We start from the raw sequence: 18,646 nt of genomic DNA, 5'->3' as shown, positions 1-18,646 counted from the left end.
TATTAACAGAAATAAATTCTTTATGAAAAATCACTATTTTCCAAAACAAAAACTTAGTGAAGAGTCACATCTGGCTTAAAAGGAGACAGTTTTTGTCTAGAGACAATTAAAAAAAATTCCACATAGATTGTTGACCTAAATGTGAAAGACAAAATGTAAGAGAAAATATCTTTATAGAGAATATCTTCAATACCAAGATACAAAAAGCTGATTATAAAGGAGAAGGTTAACTATGTTAAAACTAATAATTTCTGTTAATCAAAACATACTTTTAAGAAAATGAAAAGGCAAAGCAAGCCACAGAGTGGAAGAGAATATACACAACACAGATTATCTGAAAAAATATACATGAACATACATAGACATATATAGACACATGTATATACATACACACATATATACATATAAATATGTATATACATATGTATCTTAAAATGAATAAGACAAAGAACAAACACCAGGTAAAAAAATGGGCAAAAGACTTTAATGAGCCTTTCAAAGAGAAGATATCTAAATGGCCAACAAAAAAACAGAGGAAAGGCTGCTCAACCCCTTTAGTAATTAGGGAAATGCAAATTAAAACCAAATAGGAACGTTAAATAGAACAACCACTTTGGGAAACTGTTCTATAGTTTCTAACAAAATTATATACCTACCCTATGACCCAAAAATACACTGAGTGTGTGTGTGTGTGTGTGTGTGTGTGTGTGTGTGTGTGTGTGTGTGTAAAATCATACAATGGCGCTAAGCAATAAAAAAATAACTGATAAAACCAACAACTTGGATGAACTGCTATTATGCTGGGCAAAAGAAGCCAGACACAAGAGAGTGCATACTGTTAGGAGTCCTTTTACATGAAGTTCAAGAATAGGAAAAGCAAATTTACAGTGACAGAAGTCAAAACAGTATTGTCAGGGGGCGCCTGGGTAGCTCAGTGGGTCCAGCGACCGACTTCGGCTCAGGTCATGATCTCACGTTTGTGAGTTCGAGCCCCGTGTCAGGCTCTGTGCTGACAGCTCAGAGCCTGGAGCCTGCTTCTGATTCTGTGTCCCCCTTTCTCTCTGCCCCTCCCCCACTCATGCTCTGTCTCTCTCTGTCTCAGAAATAAACATAAAAAAATTAAAAAAAAAACAGTATTGTCAGAATAACAGCTTCTGACTGAAAAGTTGCATAAGAGTACTTTCTGAGGCGATAGGAATGTTCTTCTGAGTAGTGGCACATGCATATACAAAAAAATTTTCAAGTTGTACATTTAGGATTTTTGCATTTTACTGAAATACACCTCAATAACCCACAAAAATCCATTACATATATACCAGAATGGCTAATAAAATTTAATAGACTGACAATTCCAACACCCGACAAACAGGTAGAACAACAGGAAATCTCATACATTGTTGGTAGGAATCTAAATTATTGCAATCACTTTGGAAAACAGTCTGGCATTACCAACTAAAATTGAAGACACACAAAAATGTTCATAGCAGCATTATTCATAATTGCTGCAAAGTGAAAACAACTTAAATGTCCATCCAAAAAAAGAGTGAATAAGTTAATTGTGATGTATCTGTATAACAGAATAGTCAGCAATGATACCTAAACTCTAGCTCCGTAAAACATGGATGAATTTCACAAAATACTGTTGAGTGAAAGCAGCCAGAATAAAGAATACAAACTAAATGGTTCCATTTAAATGGAACCGTTTACAAAGTTCAAAAAGCAGGAAAAACTAAACCAAGTTTAGATGCAACCTCAGGTAGAAAAGTAAGAAAGTGAGTATCATAAAAGTCAGGACAGAAGTTAGTTACTCTTGAGAAGGAGGAAGAGTATATTTGATAAGGAGGGGGTTAAGGGAGGGCTTTCTGAAGACAATAGTCTATTTGATTACCTGGATGTTGGTTACAAGGGTTATGCTTTGTCATTACTACGTCAAAAAAGATGCACAGCTCAAGGTCTCTTCCATATGTATGTTACAAATCAGAACAAAAAAGGTTAAAAAAAAAAAATCAATGGGACCTGGTGATTGATTGGATTTGGTGGGGGAGGGGAGGGTAGAGAAACAACCAAGGACAACTCCCAGGTTTCTGACTTGCACAACTGCTGGGGCAGTGATGCCTTTCACTGGGATCAGAAAAAGCATTTTCAGGGTAAGAATATTAATTAAATCTTGGACACATTAACTTATAGCACTTTGGAGACATCTAACTAGAGATGTCCAGCAGGCAATTAGATATGCAGACCTAGAGTTCAAAAGAGAGATATAAATTTTGAGGCTATAGACATAAATTTCCAGGCTAGAGATATAAATTTTAGGTTCATCTGTGAGTGATGCCATGAACACAGACATGACTGTTTAGAGAAAGAAGACTAACAAGAGGGTAGGGCTGATTCCTGGTAAACCAACATAATGGGTAATTGCAGGAGGATAAGCCAGTAAAGAAAGCTGAGAAGGAACCAAGTGGTAGGAGGAAAATCAAGAACATGTCATGAACCATTAAGCAAGGGAAGAGAACGTCTCATGAGTAATAAGTCACCCACTGCAGGTTGATGCATACTTAAGAGAGAATATGGCTTATGTGCAATACTCAGCAAGCCAGTTTTTATTCCACCTCTTTCTGGTTGATTTGAGACAACAACCCAAGAGAAAAACCAATGCTTCTGAGAATGGCTGAAAGTTTCTATGTTATCTTTAGAAGTGAGCAATCAAGGCCCTTCTCACTGTTCTTTCTCCCTGATTCTCAGGAAGGAAGAGTACAGATTTGAGAGCACTGATAGGGTCTGTGTGATACTGGGTAGAATCGCCGTTAAAAGTTCAGCACACGAGTACAGGCTCACTTTTCTGCTTCTTCTACATGACTAGAGTAGTATGAGAAGCCCTCAAGAGGGTTTCTCTTCTCTAAGTGAGAGCCAGGGCCAAACCTACTACTTGGGCAGAAAAGGCCTGAGGCGTGTGGCCAAGGCCAGATCAGCAGTCAGCCAAAGCAAATATGCGCTTTGGTTACACAGCCCTGGGCACTGATAGGAATGAGTTAGAGCAGGCTTTGCTCACATCACAAAGGAAAAATCTAGCCATGTTTGAGAATTGGGGAGATGAAAGGGGTCCATATCACAGCCTGTTTTAGTGTGAAACAATTTAAGACTAACTGGATTAAAAAAAAAAATTTCCACATGAACCCAGCTGGGCTCATTACATTCTTTTGTCTTGGGAGTTTGGTACCCAAGTCCTAGTTAAGAATAAATGCAAAGTATTTTAGTTTTTCATTTGTAAGTACAAATATTTAACATAAATTTCTTCCTTGGGGAGCCTATAGACTTGAAAATAGTGGTTGCAGACTAGAGAAAATTGTTCCTGGGATCCATGACCAGGAATACCATCATAAAATTTCTCAATTTACAGCACCACATAAATCACATACAAAACAAGACCACAATGGGCATCTAGGTTAAAATGATAACAGATTAGTAACTCCAGAAATAGATACAATATGTTACTTGATGGGAAGTTTTGAGTAAAGGTTGACTCCCAAATTCATCTAAAAATTAAGTACAATTCTAATCAAAATCTCATTGGGATGTTTTTTAGAACTCATCAAAATAAATTCTAAAATTCACCTGAGATGGCATAGCCAAAACATTTTTTAAAATGAGCATATTTGCCCTATCAGATATCAAATTACTATTTAAAACCACAGGGCAGATGGGGACTATAGTAATGGAAATGTGTGGAAACACAGACAGCATGTCACTAGAACAGAGCTGAGAATCCAGAAAGAGGCCCTATAGAATACAAGGAAATTCTTGTGGTACTTCAAATATGGTCAAGTCAATAAATTGGGAGTTAGGCAAAAGTCTATCAATTTAGAAAAAAGTTAGATCCCTACCTCACACCACACACAAAAGTATATTCCATTCAAACTAAAGGAGCTAAATATGAAAAAAAATTCAAACAAAATATATGAAAGTTAAAAAAAAACCAACCACCTTGGGATGCTACAGATTTTGCGGAACAAGATTAATGAAAGAAAAAAAAAACATGTTTTAAAACAATAGCTACATTTTATGAGCATTTACTTTTGTGCCAGGTGCTATACTGTTTACAGAAACTGGTGCATTGGTACACTTCATATTCACAATAATCCTGAGTTAAACACTACTGTCACCCTCATTTTATGAAGAGGAAACTGAGACAAAAGAGAGATCAAGTTATGCAGCCAAGATTTCAATCCAGGTACTCTTGCTCTATAGAAGTCTGTGATAGTAATTTTTAACACAATGCACAAGCAGAAATAAATCAAACTTCTAAAACACAGTGTAGTTGAGTATACTCCACCTTAATTCATATTTTGTCATGGATCTTCCACTATTTTACTTCTCAAATACAATGATTATTTATTTTTTTTTGAGAGAGAGAGCATGCACAAGCAGAGGAGGGACACATACACAGAGAGAGAGTGAGAAAGAGAGAGAGAGAGGGAGACAGAGAGAGATGTACAGAATCTGATGCAGGCTCCAGGCTCTGAGCTGTCAGTGCAAAGCCCAATGCAGGGGCTCGAACTCTGAAGTTTGAGATCATGACCTGAGCCAAAGTCGGACGCTTAACCGACTGAGCCACCCAGATGCTCCTCAACGACTATTTTTAAAATGGTCAATAATCACACAACAGTGACAATAGCATCCTTGAAATTCCCCTAAGTTATAGATGCTCATAATGAAAGCAACTTTATAGCTTATAATCTAATGGTTTTAAAAATTCTTAGTAAAAGAATTTTTTCCAAATGAAATTTTATGTGGATCTATAATGAGAAACAGATTAAAGTAGTATTTCATTCTATCACTGTATTTTATTTAAGTATTTACAGCTTTTTAAGTGTTTTATTTTATTTATTTTAAATAGGCTCCACGCCCAACGTGGGGCTTGAACCCACAACCCTGAGATCAAGAGTCTGATGCTCTACTGACTGAGCCAGCCAGGCACCCCTTATCAGTGTATTTTAAAAGCTCAAGTTTATAACATTTACAATGAAGGTGTTCTAATTAACACAAACTAAATTATGGATGATTGGGGCAGTCAGACTTGTTATGTTTTGATTGCACAGTATCAAGAAAAGCCCGATCCAAAGAGATTAGCAGTTGCAAATGATAAAGACTTTTTTTGTCATTTTTTTAATAGTACATTAATGCTATCTAAGGATTTTATTATACCTGTCCAGAAGTCTAAGTAGAAGAATATTCCTAAGTTAAATCTCTAATAATAAATCTTAAAATATGTAATAATGATGACATGACATATTATGCATAAAGCAGTCACATGTAATAGTGTAAGGCAATAAGAGTTCCGTAATAGTGAATTTGCTGATACAATTTTACATGAGCAAACAAGCACCGGCCTGAATTTTTAAAATTACCAATATATAGCTGTAATTCTTCTAATCAATAGTATTTTTTAGAATTCAAGTATATACACAAAGAAAGCAAGAAACTCTATTATAAGGATTGTTATCCTGAATGGTGGTATTATGGATAATTTTAATTTCTTTTTTTAAGAGAGAGAGAGTGCACGAGCAGGGGAGAGGCAGAGAGAGAGGGAGGGAGAGAGAGAAAATCCCAAGCAGGCTCTGTACCCGCAGCATGGAGCCCAACACAGGGCTGATCCCCCAAACCGTGAGATCATGACCTGAGCCAAAATCAAGAGTAAGACACTTAACCGACTGAGCCACCCAACTGCCCTAGGATAATTTTAATTTTGTCCTTTTGCTTATTTTCCCTCAAATATTCTAAACATGTTACTTTCCCCCTCTTCTTTTTTACTTTTTATCTCAAAATAACTATAAATCACAGGGATTTGCAAAAAATGCACAGAATGGTCCCCAGGTCACTTTTCCAAACTTTATATCTTGGTTAATATCTTGCATAACTATAGTACAATATCACAATGAGGAAACTAATCTATTTTTTTTTTTTTTTTTGAAAGAGAGAAAGAGGAAAGAGCAGGGAACAGGCAGAAAGGGAAGGATCAGAGGATCCAAAGTGGGCTCCATGCTGACAGCAGAGAGCCCAACACAGAACCCGTACCCACAAACCTCAAGATCATGACCTGAGCCAAAGTTGGACATTCAACCTACTGACCCACCCAGGTACCCCCAGGAAACTAATCTGGGTACAATCTAGAGTTTACTGAGATTTCATTACCTGCATGTTTGTGTATGTGTGTGTTTCTATGCAATTTTATCACATTTGTAGCTTCGTGTAACCACAACTGAAATACAGAACTGTTCCTTCCCCACAAGGCTCCCCTCAAGCTACCTGCCTTAACCAAGCCATCCCTTCCCCCATTCTGAACTCCCTGGCAATTACTAATCTGTTCTCCATTGCTATAATTTTGTTATTTCAATAATGCTATATAAATGCAATCATACAGTATGCAACTATTTAAGATTGGTACTTTTTCTCACCTAGCATAACTATCCTGTGAGATAACCTGGCAGTGGTTATCACAGTGGTCTCTACTGTGTTAAAAAATTTAGCATGTTATGCAATTGAGTATATATAAATGTTTATAATGTTTTAAAGTTTAACATGTTGAAATGTGAATCAAATGCTTATGAAATCCCTGTTGTACCACCACACAACTAGGAGTTTGGGGAATGAATTTTGAAAACGGATAATCTAATACCAATCTAGTGCAACTGAATACAAATACTATATAGAAGAGAAACCCAAGGCTCAGTGCTTTTAAGTTTTGTCCAAGTTTGCAAGAACACATGGTTTATAAGAATGCCTGGTTTTGCATTTTTCGGGACAAGCTCTAGATTCCAGTCCTTTCCCAACCCAGGTGGGTCTATGTTACATCCAAATATGGCCACTTGCTAGTCCCCCCAAAGGGCCACCGTTTTCTGCCTTTCCCAATACTGTTCCCTAAAGTCTTCCAAATTGTCAAGGAAATGAATCCCTGTTAAATTCCTACTTCTGTATGGTGATTTAGCCAGCACCACACCCCAGGCCCAATTCTCCTGACTCCATGTACAGTAGGTCCATGACTCAACATCTCTCTCAGAAAGGACTACCCCACCCTAGTACGAATTCAAACTAACTTTCTCCCCTCCCCGCCTCTGGTGCCTAGATGCCCTTTATCTTCCTTTCCTTGGCAATTATGTTAAGTCTTCCTGATAGCTCACCGCACTGCATACCTGTTCACTAAGTGTGACAAACTCCTTATCTTCACAAGTTGAGGATTAGAAGGCAACCACTCCAGAAACAACTTCTTATATACCATACCTCCATAGTAATGTCCTTACTTTTCTAAAAAAATTGCTCTAAAAAAGTAAAAGCTACAATACAAACACTAGGCATTTTGGCATACAGATGTTAAAAAAAAATGGCACCAAGGTTGGCATAGTTTTAAAAATTTGGCTGATATGGGCATCACTCTGTCAATATTAGATCACTCAATCTAATATTGAGACAGACTGCCTGGGTTAGAATCAGGCCTCTGCCATCGTATTACCTAAATCAAGTTTCATTTGTATTTTGTGTGCCTCAGTTTTCTCATCTGTAAAACAGTGATAAAAGCACCTCATAGGCCTGTTATGAGAACTAAATAATACAAGTAAAGCATTTAGAACACTGCTTAGCACACAGTAAGTATTATCTTAAGTTTTCACAGTTATCTCTAATGCATGGCAGTCTGGTCACCCTTTGTGGATATGCCTCCTTTCCTCTTGTACTCTAAGTCTGTACTGCTTCTGAAATTTCCATACCAAGAAACAATAGTAACATAAGAACCTATATTTTATTTATTAGGTTCATATCAGTCAAAACAAACTACTAGAACAAATTTTCTTTTACATATCAGCAATTATTAACAACATAACAAATGTGAATATAAGCACTTAAAATATGTGATGGAAAGAATGCTAACAAAAAGTAAGGTACACATCAGGATATATAATATGATAATTTATGTTTAAAAATGGGGGTGGCACCTGGGTGGCTCAGTTGGTTAAGCGTCCGACTTTGGCTCAGGTCATGATCTCACAGAGCATGAGCTTGAGCCTCACATCAGGCTCTGTGCTGACACCTCAGAGCCTGGAGCCTTCTTCGGATTCTGTCTCCCTCTCTCTCTGCATCCCCACCCCACTTGTGCTCTCTCTCTTTAAAATAAATATTTAAAATAAATAAATAAAATAAAAATGGGAAGAATAATACGGTCATATTTATGCTTGTATGTGCACAAAAAGCTCTGGAAAGTTTCACAGTTGCTGATGGAGGACAACTGCATGTTTGGGTGACAGGGTTATGAAGGAGATTATTCACCATATATGCTTAGTATCTTTGAATTTGAAGCAGCAAATGCATAATCTATACAAGAATTTAACTCAAAAAAAATGTAGGCGGGGTCTCTAAACAAGTACTCTGGAAGCCAGGCTTCTAGTCCCAATCTGCTGTAACTGTGTTACCCTGGGCAAATTGTTTAACCTCTGAGTCTAGGTGGACAAAGCGAGGAGCACCAAAAACTTCAAGGTTCTATTCTAAAAATGTAAGATCTCAGGGCGCCTGGCTGAGCATGTGAGTCTTGATCTCAGGCTCATGAGTTCAAACCCCACGTTGAGCAGTAGAGCCTACTTTAAAAAAAAAAAAAAAAAAAAAAGGAAGATTTCAACAAAGGGGTAGTAAGTAGATGGCACTACTACTTTTTTTTTCTGTCATGAGAGGAGTACTAAACCAACATTTTGCAAAAGAAGGCAACTTTTTGAGGAGTTGATGGCTTTCAAATACTATTTTACAGTTGATGGCTTTCAAATACTATTTTGCAGCTTTTAAAAATGTAGAATTGCCAAGTCTATTAATCTTTAAAGATAACTTGTATTACTCTTAACAAAAAAAAACCTTTCTTAGAAGGGGGTCTAATGTAACTTGCAGAAAATACCTATAAAGAATATTCTGCATATCATATTGTTTCTCTTGCCATGCTTCTGAAATTGTTTTAAATGGACTTTAAGTCTTTATACTATGGCATGGAGGGAACAATAAAGTATAATAATTTACATTTAAAAAATACACAAATGACTGGGGCACCTGGGTGGCTCAGTCAGTTGAGCGTCCGACTTCAGCTCAGGTCATGATCTCACGGCTCGTGAGTTCGAGCCCCGCTTCGGGCTGTGTGCTGAGCCTACTTCATATTCTGGGTCTCCCTCTCTCTCTCTGCCCTCTCCCGCTCATGCTGTCTCTGTCTCTCAAAAATAAACATTAAAAAAAAATTTTTTTAAATACACAAATGACTATACCTTAAACAAACAACTTACATTACTTAAAGGCATTTATTATCAGATACTGCAAAAAAAGTAACATCTCCAATCAATGGCAACAGCCATAATTGAGTATATAATTTATTCCAGGTACTATCCAGGTATTCATTCCTCCTATCATTGTTAATCCCACCATCCTCTGGCAAAGCAGGTTTTAACAGCCCCATTTACCATATGTAGCAATGGAGGCTCCCTGAAGGTAAGTGACCAGCTTGAGGTCACAGTCTAACAAGCAGCAGAACTAGGAGCCCACCAAGAATCTTTGGATCTGAGCTCTGCACAAAACAGGGGCTACTGAATGTTGGCTGGAAGGCTGGTGCAGGTTTGCAACAGACTTTTTACTGATTTGTATAAAAATGAGGAAAAATAATAAGAAAGGAAACTTTTTAATAAAGCTAAATGATTCAATCTTATTTCATTTTACTTTACAGAGAGATGGTATGGGAGGGGGCAGAGGGAGAGAGAGAATCTGAAGCAGGCTCAGCAGGGCCTGATGCAGGGTTTGATCCCATGACCCTGGGATCATGACCTGAGTTGAAAGCAAGAGTGGATACTCAACCAACAGAGCCACCCAGGTGCCCCTAAATGATTCAATTTAGAGGTCTTTTATTCTGAAATTCTGTCCTCTCAAATTATTTGAGTTAAAATATCCTTTTTTATTTATTTATTTTTTTATATATTTTTTTTAACGTTTATTTATTTTTGAGACAGAGAGAGACAGAGCATGAACAGGGGAGGGGCAGAGAGAGAGCGAGACACAGAATCGGAAGCAGGCTCCAGGCTCTGAGCCATCAGCCTAGAGCCTGACGCGGGGCTCGAACTCACGGACCGCGAGATCGTGACCTGAGCTGAAGTCGGACGCTCAACCGACTGAGCCACCCAGGCGCCCCAAAAATATCCTTTTTTATTTATTTTTTTTTATTTAAAAAAAAATTTTTTTAACGTTTATTTATTTTTGAGACAGAGAGAGACAGAGCATGAATGGGGGAGGGTCAGAGAGAGGGAGACACAGAATCCGAAACAGGCTCCAGGCTCCGAGCGGTCAGCACAGAGCCTGATGCAGGGCTCATGACCTGAGCCGAAGTCGGACGCCTAACCGACTGAGCCACCCAGGCGCCCCAAAAATATCCTTTTTTAAAATAAAATGATAGTGAATGTAGCTAGTGATATGTTACTGTTTTTATTGGCTACACCTGACAAAACAAAACAAAACAAAACAAACAAAACAAAACAAAACAAAACAAAACAAAAATTGGTAACTCCACTGCACCCAATTTGGGGTGGTGGTGGATAATTTCTTCTTTAAAAACAATTTTTTTAAGTTTATTATTTATTTTGTGAGAGAGAGAGACAGCGTGGGGGGGGGGGGGGCGGCGGTGGGAGGGGCGGTTGGGTAGCAGAGAAAGGCAGAGAGAAAGATTCCCAAGCAGGTTCCTTGCTGCCAGTGCAGAGCCCTACGTGGGGCTTGAATCCACGAAACCTTGAGATCATGACCAGAGCCAAAACCAAGAGTCGGATGCCCGACAAACTGGGCCACCAGGTGCCTTCTTCTCTTTTTTTTTGCTTAATTTTTATTTGAGAAAGAGAGCACACTCAGGGATGAGGGAAGAGGGAGAGTGGGAGGGAGGGCTGAAGGAGGGGGAGGGGGAGTAGGAGAGGGGGAGGGAGGGAGAGGGAGAGAGACAGAGAGAGAATGAATTTTAAGCATAGGCTTAAGGCTGTGCTCCATGCTCAGCACAGAGCCCAACGCAGGGCTGGATCCCATGACCCTGGGATCATGACCCAAGATGAAAACAAGAGTCAGATGCTCAACCAACTGAACTATCCAGGTGCCCCAATAATTTCCTTTGAAATCCAAAGTCTGGAAACTATTCCCTTAAGACAATGATGCCTTCCTAAATACTAGAGGACTTTACAAACACAGATACATCCCCACCTAAAATTCTCTCTTTAATCTCTATTCTGTTTGGATTAAGACACTGAAGGACTGAAAAATGAGAATAAAGTGGGATTTAGCAATCCAAAGTCACATGAGTTAACACGGGGGGGGGGGGGGGGCTTACTTTAGGATTCATCAGGTAACTTTCCTCATCTTTTATCTGCAATTCTACTCATTCTAACATGGGCTCAGACTTCCTTTTCCTAAAATAGTCACATTTTTAATGCCTCTACTAAGTGGCAATCAACAATTAAGTCAAAGAAAAAGAATTACTTGAGGTCTCCAATAATCTGATTTTATTTAAAGCCTCTCTGAAAAAATAAAAAATTTTAACAATGTTTATTCTAACTATATACAAAAAAAAAATTGGTCTATAAATCAGACTCAAGCCACTTTAATTTCCAAATTTCTGTACCTCCATTAAATACACACACACACACACACACACACACACACACACGGTATACACATATACATATATATATATATATATATATATATATATATATATATATATACATATACACATAGTTTTGTAAGCAGTTTATAAACAGGCTGATCAAACTGGATAAATTTCTTGAAAATAATTTTATTGTGTATAAGGCAAATAAGTTATTTACTCCTTTTGTTAGCCACGTTTTATTTCTTACCTATCCTCCTTTAGCAAGCATCAAACTTACTTTATGTAACTAAAAGTTAGTTGCAATAACAACGTATTAAATTCACATTTAAAACTATGGTTTTTAAGATCCAGTTATTTTTAGTCTTACTTTTATATTACTTTATGGTGCTTTATTAAAATTTAAAAAAGAGCACAAAAACATGGACCTTAAATGACATATAACTGAAAATACCTAGAGTCTGCACTTATTACATGGTTCAAAACATGCCTTCTCAAAGGAAAATCAATTTTAAGAACTTAACCACACAGTTTGGGTAACATAAAGCAGTCTTTCCATGCCCACATGTTAAAAGGCCCAGTTAAATTTATTATAGACTACAGTGTTTGCAAAATCTAAAACTGGTAATAATTCTGCCTAAACTCCATACTCACCTAATATCAAAAGTTATTTTTATTTCTTCTTTTTAAAAATTACTTAAAATATACTGCTGGATAGTCTTTTCACTATATATTTATTCAACTAACTCTGGGTGTAAGCTACTTTTAAGTGTAAAAGTCCTTTCCAATGGAAGTGAAAATAACATAAAAATGTTTGCATAAAATACACTCAGTGGCTCTCAAAGAGACTCTGAGTCTATTAAGTCTATTAACTTGGTTCAAAATACCCAATCAAAAATGTTAGCTTTTGTCACATTGATATATTTTAACTGTTAACTAATATCTACATTTTAAACGCACTGTGTTTAATGTAGCAATAATGATGACTATTTTCTCACTAACGCAACAGGATTTTAAGGGCAAATGAGATAGAGCTGTCTAACTGGAAAAGACTGGCTGCCTGCAGTTTGTAAATAGTAACAAGACAAACTCCCATGCTTGCTTCTTCATGTAATCACCAATATGTAGGTCAAAATACACTAGTGAGCTATACATTACCATCTACCTAGCAATTACGGATCAACAGGAGGGGAAGAAACTGTTCAAATATGACTACTGTTAAGAAATGCAAATACTAAGCATCGTATGTCTTTATAAAAATTGTAACCTATCAATTCTGAAATCATTTTCACTTTTGCTACTTTTAATGAACCCCCCTCACTAATTTAAAAAAAAAAAAAAAGCCGCCACTTTAAGATGTAAATTCCTCTTTTTTTCCAAAGTAACTTGCCTTGGAAAATCTAACGCAGAAAATAAAATATAACAGATAAATCACTACAACATTTTAAAAAACCTAAAGTTATCAGTAAACAAAACCAAAAACAATCCCTCCACTTAGGCAAGGCGTGTATTTTTAATCTTCTATGGGTATCCCATTATACTAATCAGCAACGTTTAAAAGTCACCAAATGCTCCAAACACTACCACTACACATGACATACTCCCTTTTACTCAAATGAAGCTTAAACTAGACCCAAACTCAGGCCAATTCCCCCTCTCAGGCACACTGAAATATACGAGGGGAAATCCAAGAAATCAGATATGTTAAGTGCCGGTATCTTCTTCCAGAGTAGGGTCAAATTCGTGTTTGCCTGCAAATGTCACCGTCTCAAGAAGTCTGCAAATTCTCATTAGCGCTATAGAGTACAAAGAGGCCTGACCACAGAAACACCTGTCCTAGCACTGAGAAGACAGTGGGAAATGCAACCCAAGCCCACGCCGGCCGCACAGCCTCCGGCTGCAGCGAGCCGGGACGAGGGGTGGACACTGACCTCACCGCTCCCACGGCAGGGTCCCACACGCTCGACCCGCCTTCCCCGGCGAGAACCAGGAAATCTGTCAAGCCGGCCGGGACCCACCCTCCGCGAACCCCTCTCGCTCCTTCCCAGCCCGGCCCCAGCCGGCCCAACTGCTCCCGGTCCGCTCCGGCCTCCCGGCTGCACTCTGCCACCTCATCCCTCCTCGCCGGTCTCGCGGCCCCGCCGCCTCCACCCCGGGAGCCTGAACTCGGGCCGTCCCCCGGGCCGGAGCCCCCGGCCGCCGCCCCCGGCCGCGGCCAGGCTCGCAGCGCCGTCGGTCCCTCCGCGGCCCGGTCCCCGCCGCCCCCCAGGCCCGAGCTCCCGCCGCGCGCTCCCCACCCCCAGCCTCCGCCCTCACCCCGCTCGGCCGCTCCCGGCCCGCTCCCCCCAACCGGGCTACCTGGAGGCAAGGGCGGCGGAGCACTTCACCCAGGGCCCTAGGTCGCAGAGGGCCCGGTGCTCGGGGTCCCGCTCCTTCTCCCGCTCCACGTGGTAGGCGTAGATGGAGAGCAGGATCCCGGCGGCGCACACTGCATACCGGGCCACCCGCTCCCACCGCGGCACCGACACTCTCAGCAGGACGGGCGCCGCCATCTTCCCCCCTCCGCCGCCGCCGCCGCCGCCTCCTTCGCCGCCGCCGCCGCCTCCCTCCGCCTCCACCTCAGCCGCCGCCGCCCGTCGGGGCCCGACCCAGCCGCCGCCGCTACCGCCACCGCCTCCGCTGCCGCCGCCACCACCGCCGCCGCCGCCGCGCCCCATTGGCTCGACCGCCTCCTCTGGGCCCCGCCCCCACAGGCGCGCGGCCCAACCGCCCCGAAAGGAGAGAGCCCGGCGGGGCGGGGAAGGCGCGCGCGGGCGCGGCGGGAGGGGGCGGAGCGCGCAACCGTCGGGAGGCCGGGCCGGCAGGAGGAGACAGAGGCGGCGCGGCGCGCGCGGCGGGCGGGGCAGAGTGGAGGGGCGTGGCCAGAGGAAAGAGGGGCGGGGCTCCGGGAGGGGAGGGGAGGGGTCGTGAGGGGAGGGGAGGGGTCATGAGGGCGGTGAGGTGCCTGAGGGCTTTAGGGGGCTGGGTGCAGCGAATAATAAATTTCACGTGTGACTGAGTAAGCCCTTGGCCCCTCCCCCTGGGGGGTGGCGATCATTGCCATCCCTTTTTCCTTTTTTGTCATCATTTGATATTTTTGGACCCAATCCACATTAACCCGGGCCAATGCCTGGAGTTCCAGAACCATGCTTCCATTACCTGATATTCCCCACAACCTCCAAGCACCTCCGTGTTCAACAGGTGCAAACTTAAATATTTTTTAAATTATTTATGAAAAAAACAACAAAGTTATGAATGCCTTGCTTCTCTGTAAGTTGAACTTGAGATGGGTTAACATAATTAATGTAATATAGAAAAATATAAAAACGAACTAAAAAAACAGGAAAAAGAAAAAGACAAATCAGAATAAAAAGAAAGACCAGGAGTAAGAACACAGGTAAGCAGGCCATAGAGTCTTGCATAATTATTAAGATTGAACCATAAATTTGGCTCTGAGCTTCCTGGTGATCACAACTAAAAGGAGAACATGTGTGTGTGATTCTCACGGTCTCTAAGAAGAAAGAAACACACCATTCTTGGGGATGGCCAGCTTTTCCCTGGTTTCAGTTCTCAGAGATTTCGGGAGCTTTACATAGTGATTTTGAGTAACAAGCAATGTCCTTGTTGGTAACAGATTACCCCAACGTTAGCAGCTTAAAACAAAAATCCCTTATTTTCTCACAATTTCTGTGGGGCGGGGATGCGGGTACCACTTTGCTAGGTCCTCTGGCTCAAGGTCTCTCACATTCAACTCGTGAGTCAGGGCTGCAGGCATCTCAAAGTTGGAGAATCCTCTTTCGGGCTCACTCAAATGCCATTCACAGGCCTCTGGTTCTTTATTAGTTCCTGGCTACATGTACCCCTCCATAAAAAGCTGCTATCTTCCCCTAAGACAAGGGATAAGAGAGGGAGATGGAAGTCACAGTCTTTGTTGTAATATAATCTCAGAAGAGACAGCCCATCACTTTTACTTACTCTATTACTTAGAAGCTAGTCCACAACCCAAGTGTCCATCAGGGATGAATGGGTAAAGAAAATGTGGTATTATATATACCATGAAATATTATCCGGCCATAAAAAAGAAGGAAATTCTATCATTTGAGACAACACTGATGAATCTTGCGGACATTGTGGTAAATGAAATAAGTCAGACAGAGAAAGACAAATATAATATGATCTCCCATGTATGTAGAATCTTAAAAGGCCAAACTCAGAAACAGATAGATTGGTGATTGGCAGGGGCTAGAGGTTAGGGGAAATGGGGAGATGTTGATCAAAGGGTACAAACTTCCAATTATAAGATGAATAAGTTCTGGGGATCGAAGGTGCCACATGGTGAATGTGGCTAATAATACTGTATTATATACCTGAAAGTTGCTAAGAGAGTAAATCTTAAATGTTCTCACCACATAATACTCACAAATTATGTGAGGTGATGGATGCATTAACTAACCTCATTGCGGTGGACATCTCACAATCAATTTGATCACAAAATGATCAAATCATGTACACTTTAAACTTACACAATGTTATATTTCAACTATATCATAATAAAGCTGGGAGGTTAAAAAAAAAAAAAAAAAAAGCTAGTCCCTAGGTTCAGTCTGCAATGAAAGGGAGGGGATTACACAAAAACATGGAAACCAGGAGAGGGAATCACTGGGAGTTTATCTTACAGGCTGTCTACCACAGTCCTCAAAAAATCACTACTCTCTCTAGTGGTTTCCATAAATCTGAGTGGACTCATTCTGCTGCAACCTCTCTCCTTCTGTATCCCTTTCCTGACTTGATGAGATCTGTTGATTATCTGGCTTCTTTCACTCATCATGATGTCTATGAGGTTTATTATTAATAATTGCGCATAGCTATTATTATTTTTCATTGTTGTGTTATAGTCCATTATATGAATAACCACAGTTTTATTTGTCCATTCTCTCCCCACTGTTGATAGACATTTATCCTGTTTTAGCTGTTATGAATGAAGTTGCCATGAACATTCTATAAACGTCTTTTGGTGGACATAAACACTCATTTCTATTGGTAATAACCCCATGAGTGGGATTAGAGTCAGACGGAATTAGTAATTACTGCCTCTGTCAATTCAGGTCTTCCATAAAGAAGATGCCAGGGTAGAATTAGATATGCAAGACATTTCCAGGGGGCCTTGCCCGTGAAGGCTAAAGGAGAGAGGGAGGAAGAGTAGACATGGGGAACCTCCAGACCACAGTGCAGATCTGACTGCTGTGAAAACTCCACAGTCTCAGCCAGGCTGACAGGGAGCCCAGTGTACAAACTGTCCATCATAGGAGCTGTGTGCAGTGTAGGATGGCCTGGAACTAGGACCTCTGCCATGCACAGTCACGGGCCGGGAGCAGCCTGAAAAAAGCATGGCCTCAGCATGAACACTGGGGTGGGTCTAAAAGTGTGGCAGCTGGAGCTATTGGCCAACTAGCCTCCTTGCAGCAGGCTCTCTTGAAGGGAGATCTGAACAGTGTATCACCAGGGCCACCAAGCTACCAAACGGTTTTCCAAAGTGGTTATACCAATTAAAACTCCCACTAGCAATGTCTGAGATTTCTTTATACTCTACGTTCTCACCAACCCTTGGAAGTGCCAATGCTGTTAGTTTTACACATTTTGGTGGTTCTCTGGAGGGATCTCATTGTGTGTTTTTTTTAAAGTTTATTTATTTATTTTGAGAGAGAGAGTGTGTGTGTGAGAGATAATGCAAGTGGGGGAGGAGCAGAGAGAGAGGGAGAGATAGAATCCCAAGCAGGCTCTGTGCTGTCAGCGAGGAGCCCAATGTGGGGCCCAACCCCACAAACGGTGAGATCATGACCTGAGCTGAAATCAAGAATTGGACACTCAACCAACTGAGCCACCCAGTGCCCTTTATTATGGCTTTAAAATGACGACTAATGAATTGGGGCACCTTTCATATGCTTATTGAGTACATAAATGTTCTCTTTTGTGAAGTGCCTACCCAGGTCTTTTTCCCACTTAAAGAAAAAAAATATGTTGTCTGTCTTTTTCTTATTGGATTATAGAAGTTCTTTATATATTGTGGATACGAGTCCATATGTGTATTGGAGATATCCTCTGCCACACTGTGTCTTTTTTTTAAAATGTTTATTTATTTTTGAGAGAGAGAGAGAGAAATTACATGCATATGAGCAGAACAGGGACAGGTAGAGAGGGGGACAGAGGATCCAAAGGCTCCATGCTGACAGTAGACAGCCCAATGTGGGGCTTGAACCCACAAACTGTGAGATCATGACCTGAGCTGAAACCAAGAGTCAAATGCTCAACCAACTGAACTTGTCTTTTTTTAATTGTGTTTGTTGCTGAACAATAGAAGAGACTGTGAATTGGGGTGCCTGGGTGGCTCAGTCGGTTAAGTGGCCGACTTCGGCTCAGGTCATGATCTCGCGGTCCGTGAGTTCAAGCCCCGCATCGGGCTCTGTGCTGACCGCTCAGAGCCTGGAGCCTGTTTCAGATTCTGTGTCTCCCTCTCTCTCTGACCCTCCCCCGTTCATGCTTTGTCTCTCTCTGTCTCAAAAACAAATAAACATTAAAAAAAAAATTTAAAAAAAAAAGAGAGAAGAGACTGTGAATTCCTCGCATACATTCCACTACCTCTCACCTGGGAAATGTCAAACTCCTACTTATTCACAGCTTAGATATCTCTTTCTCCTGGAAGGCTTTTCCACCTCTATTATAATAGTGAGGATTCTGGTAATACAAACTCAGTTCACCAGGCCAGGGACTCAAACCCCATCAGGACTCTCTCTGCCCATCTTCCCACCTCTGTGTGTTGATTTTGTTCTCTCAGGCCAGCTGTGTGCATTCGGAAGGAAAAGTGGCTACTGGTTCCTCCATCTTGCATCTTTGTTTTCTCCTACCAGAAGGGAACTGCCTGCCATCCCTTAAATCCAATTTTAAAAATCCTGATGAAGAATTCCA

The 18,646-nt window shown here is 40.9% G+C and overlaps 1 protein-coding gene and 1 non-coding gene across 2 annotated transcripts in view; both read right to left on the bottom strand.

Annotated features, from left to right (window-relative positions):
- VKORC1L1 (vitamin K epoxide reductase complex subunit 1 like 1) overlaps nt 1-14,362 on the bottom strand; it is a 62,933-nt gene extending 48,571 nt beyond the window's left edge. Inside the window, exon 1 of the mRNA XM_019421758.2 lies at nt 14,003-14,362. Within this exon, the coding sequence (XP_019277303.2) occupies nt 14,003-14,361 (359 nt within the window). The 5' untranslated portion in view covers nt 14,362. The remainder of the gene's footprint in view (nt 1-14,002) is intronic.
- On the bottom strand, nt 4,901-4,973 carry TRNAK-CUU (transfer RNA lysine (anticodon CUU)). Its single transcript has one exon. It is a non-coding gene; the product is annotated as a tRNA-Lys (tRNA).
- Nucleotides 14,363-18,646: the final 4,284 nt, after the last annotated feature.

The sequence above is a fragment of the Panthera pardus genome, unplaced genomic scaffold (assembly GCF_024362965.1).
Source record: "Panthera pardus isolate Hobbes unplaced genomic scaffold, ASM2436296v1 HiC_scaffold_4, whole genome shotgun sequence".
Classification (NCBI taxonomy): domain Eukaryota; kingdom Metazoa; phylum Chordata; class Mammalia; order Carnivora; family Felidae; genus Panthera; species Panthera pardus.
This window is presented reverse-complemented; position numbering and strand designations above follow the sequence as displayed.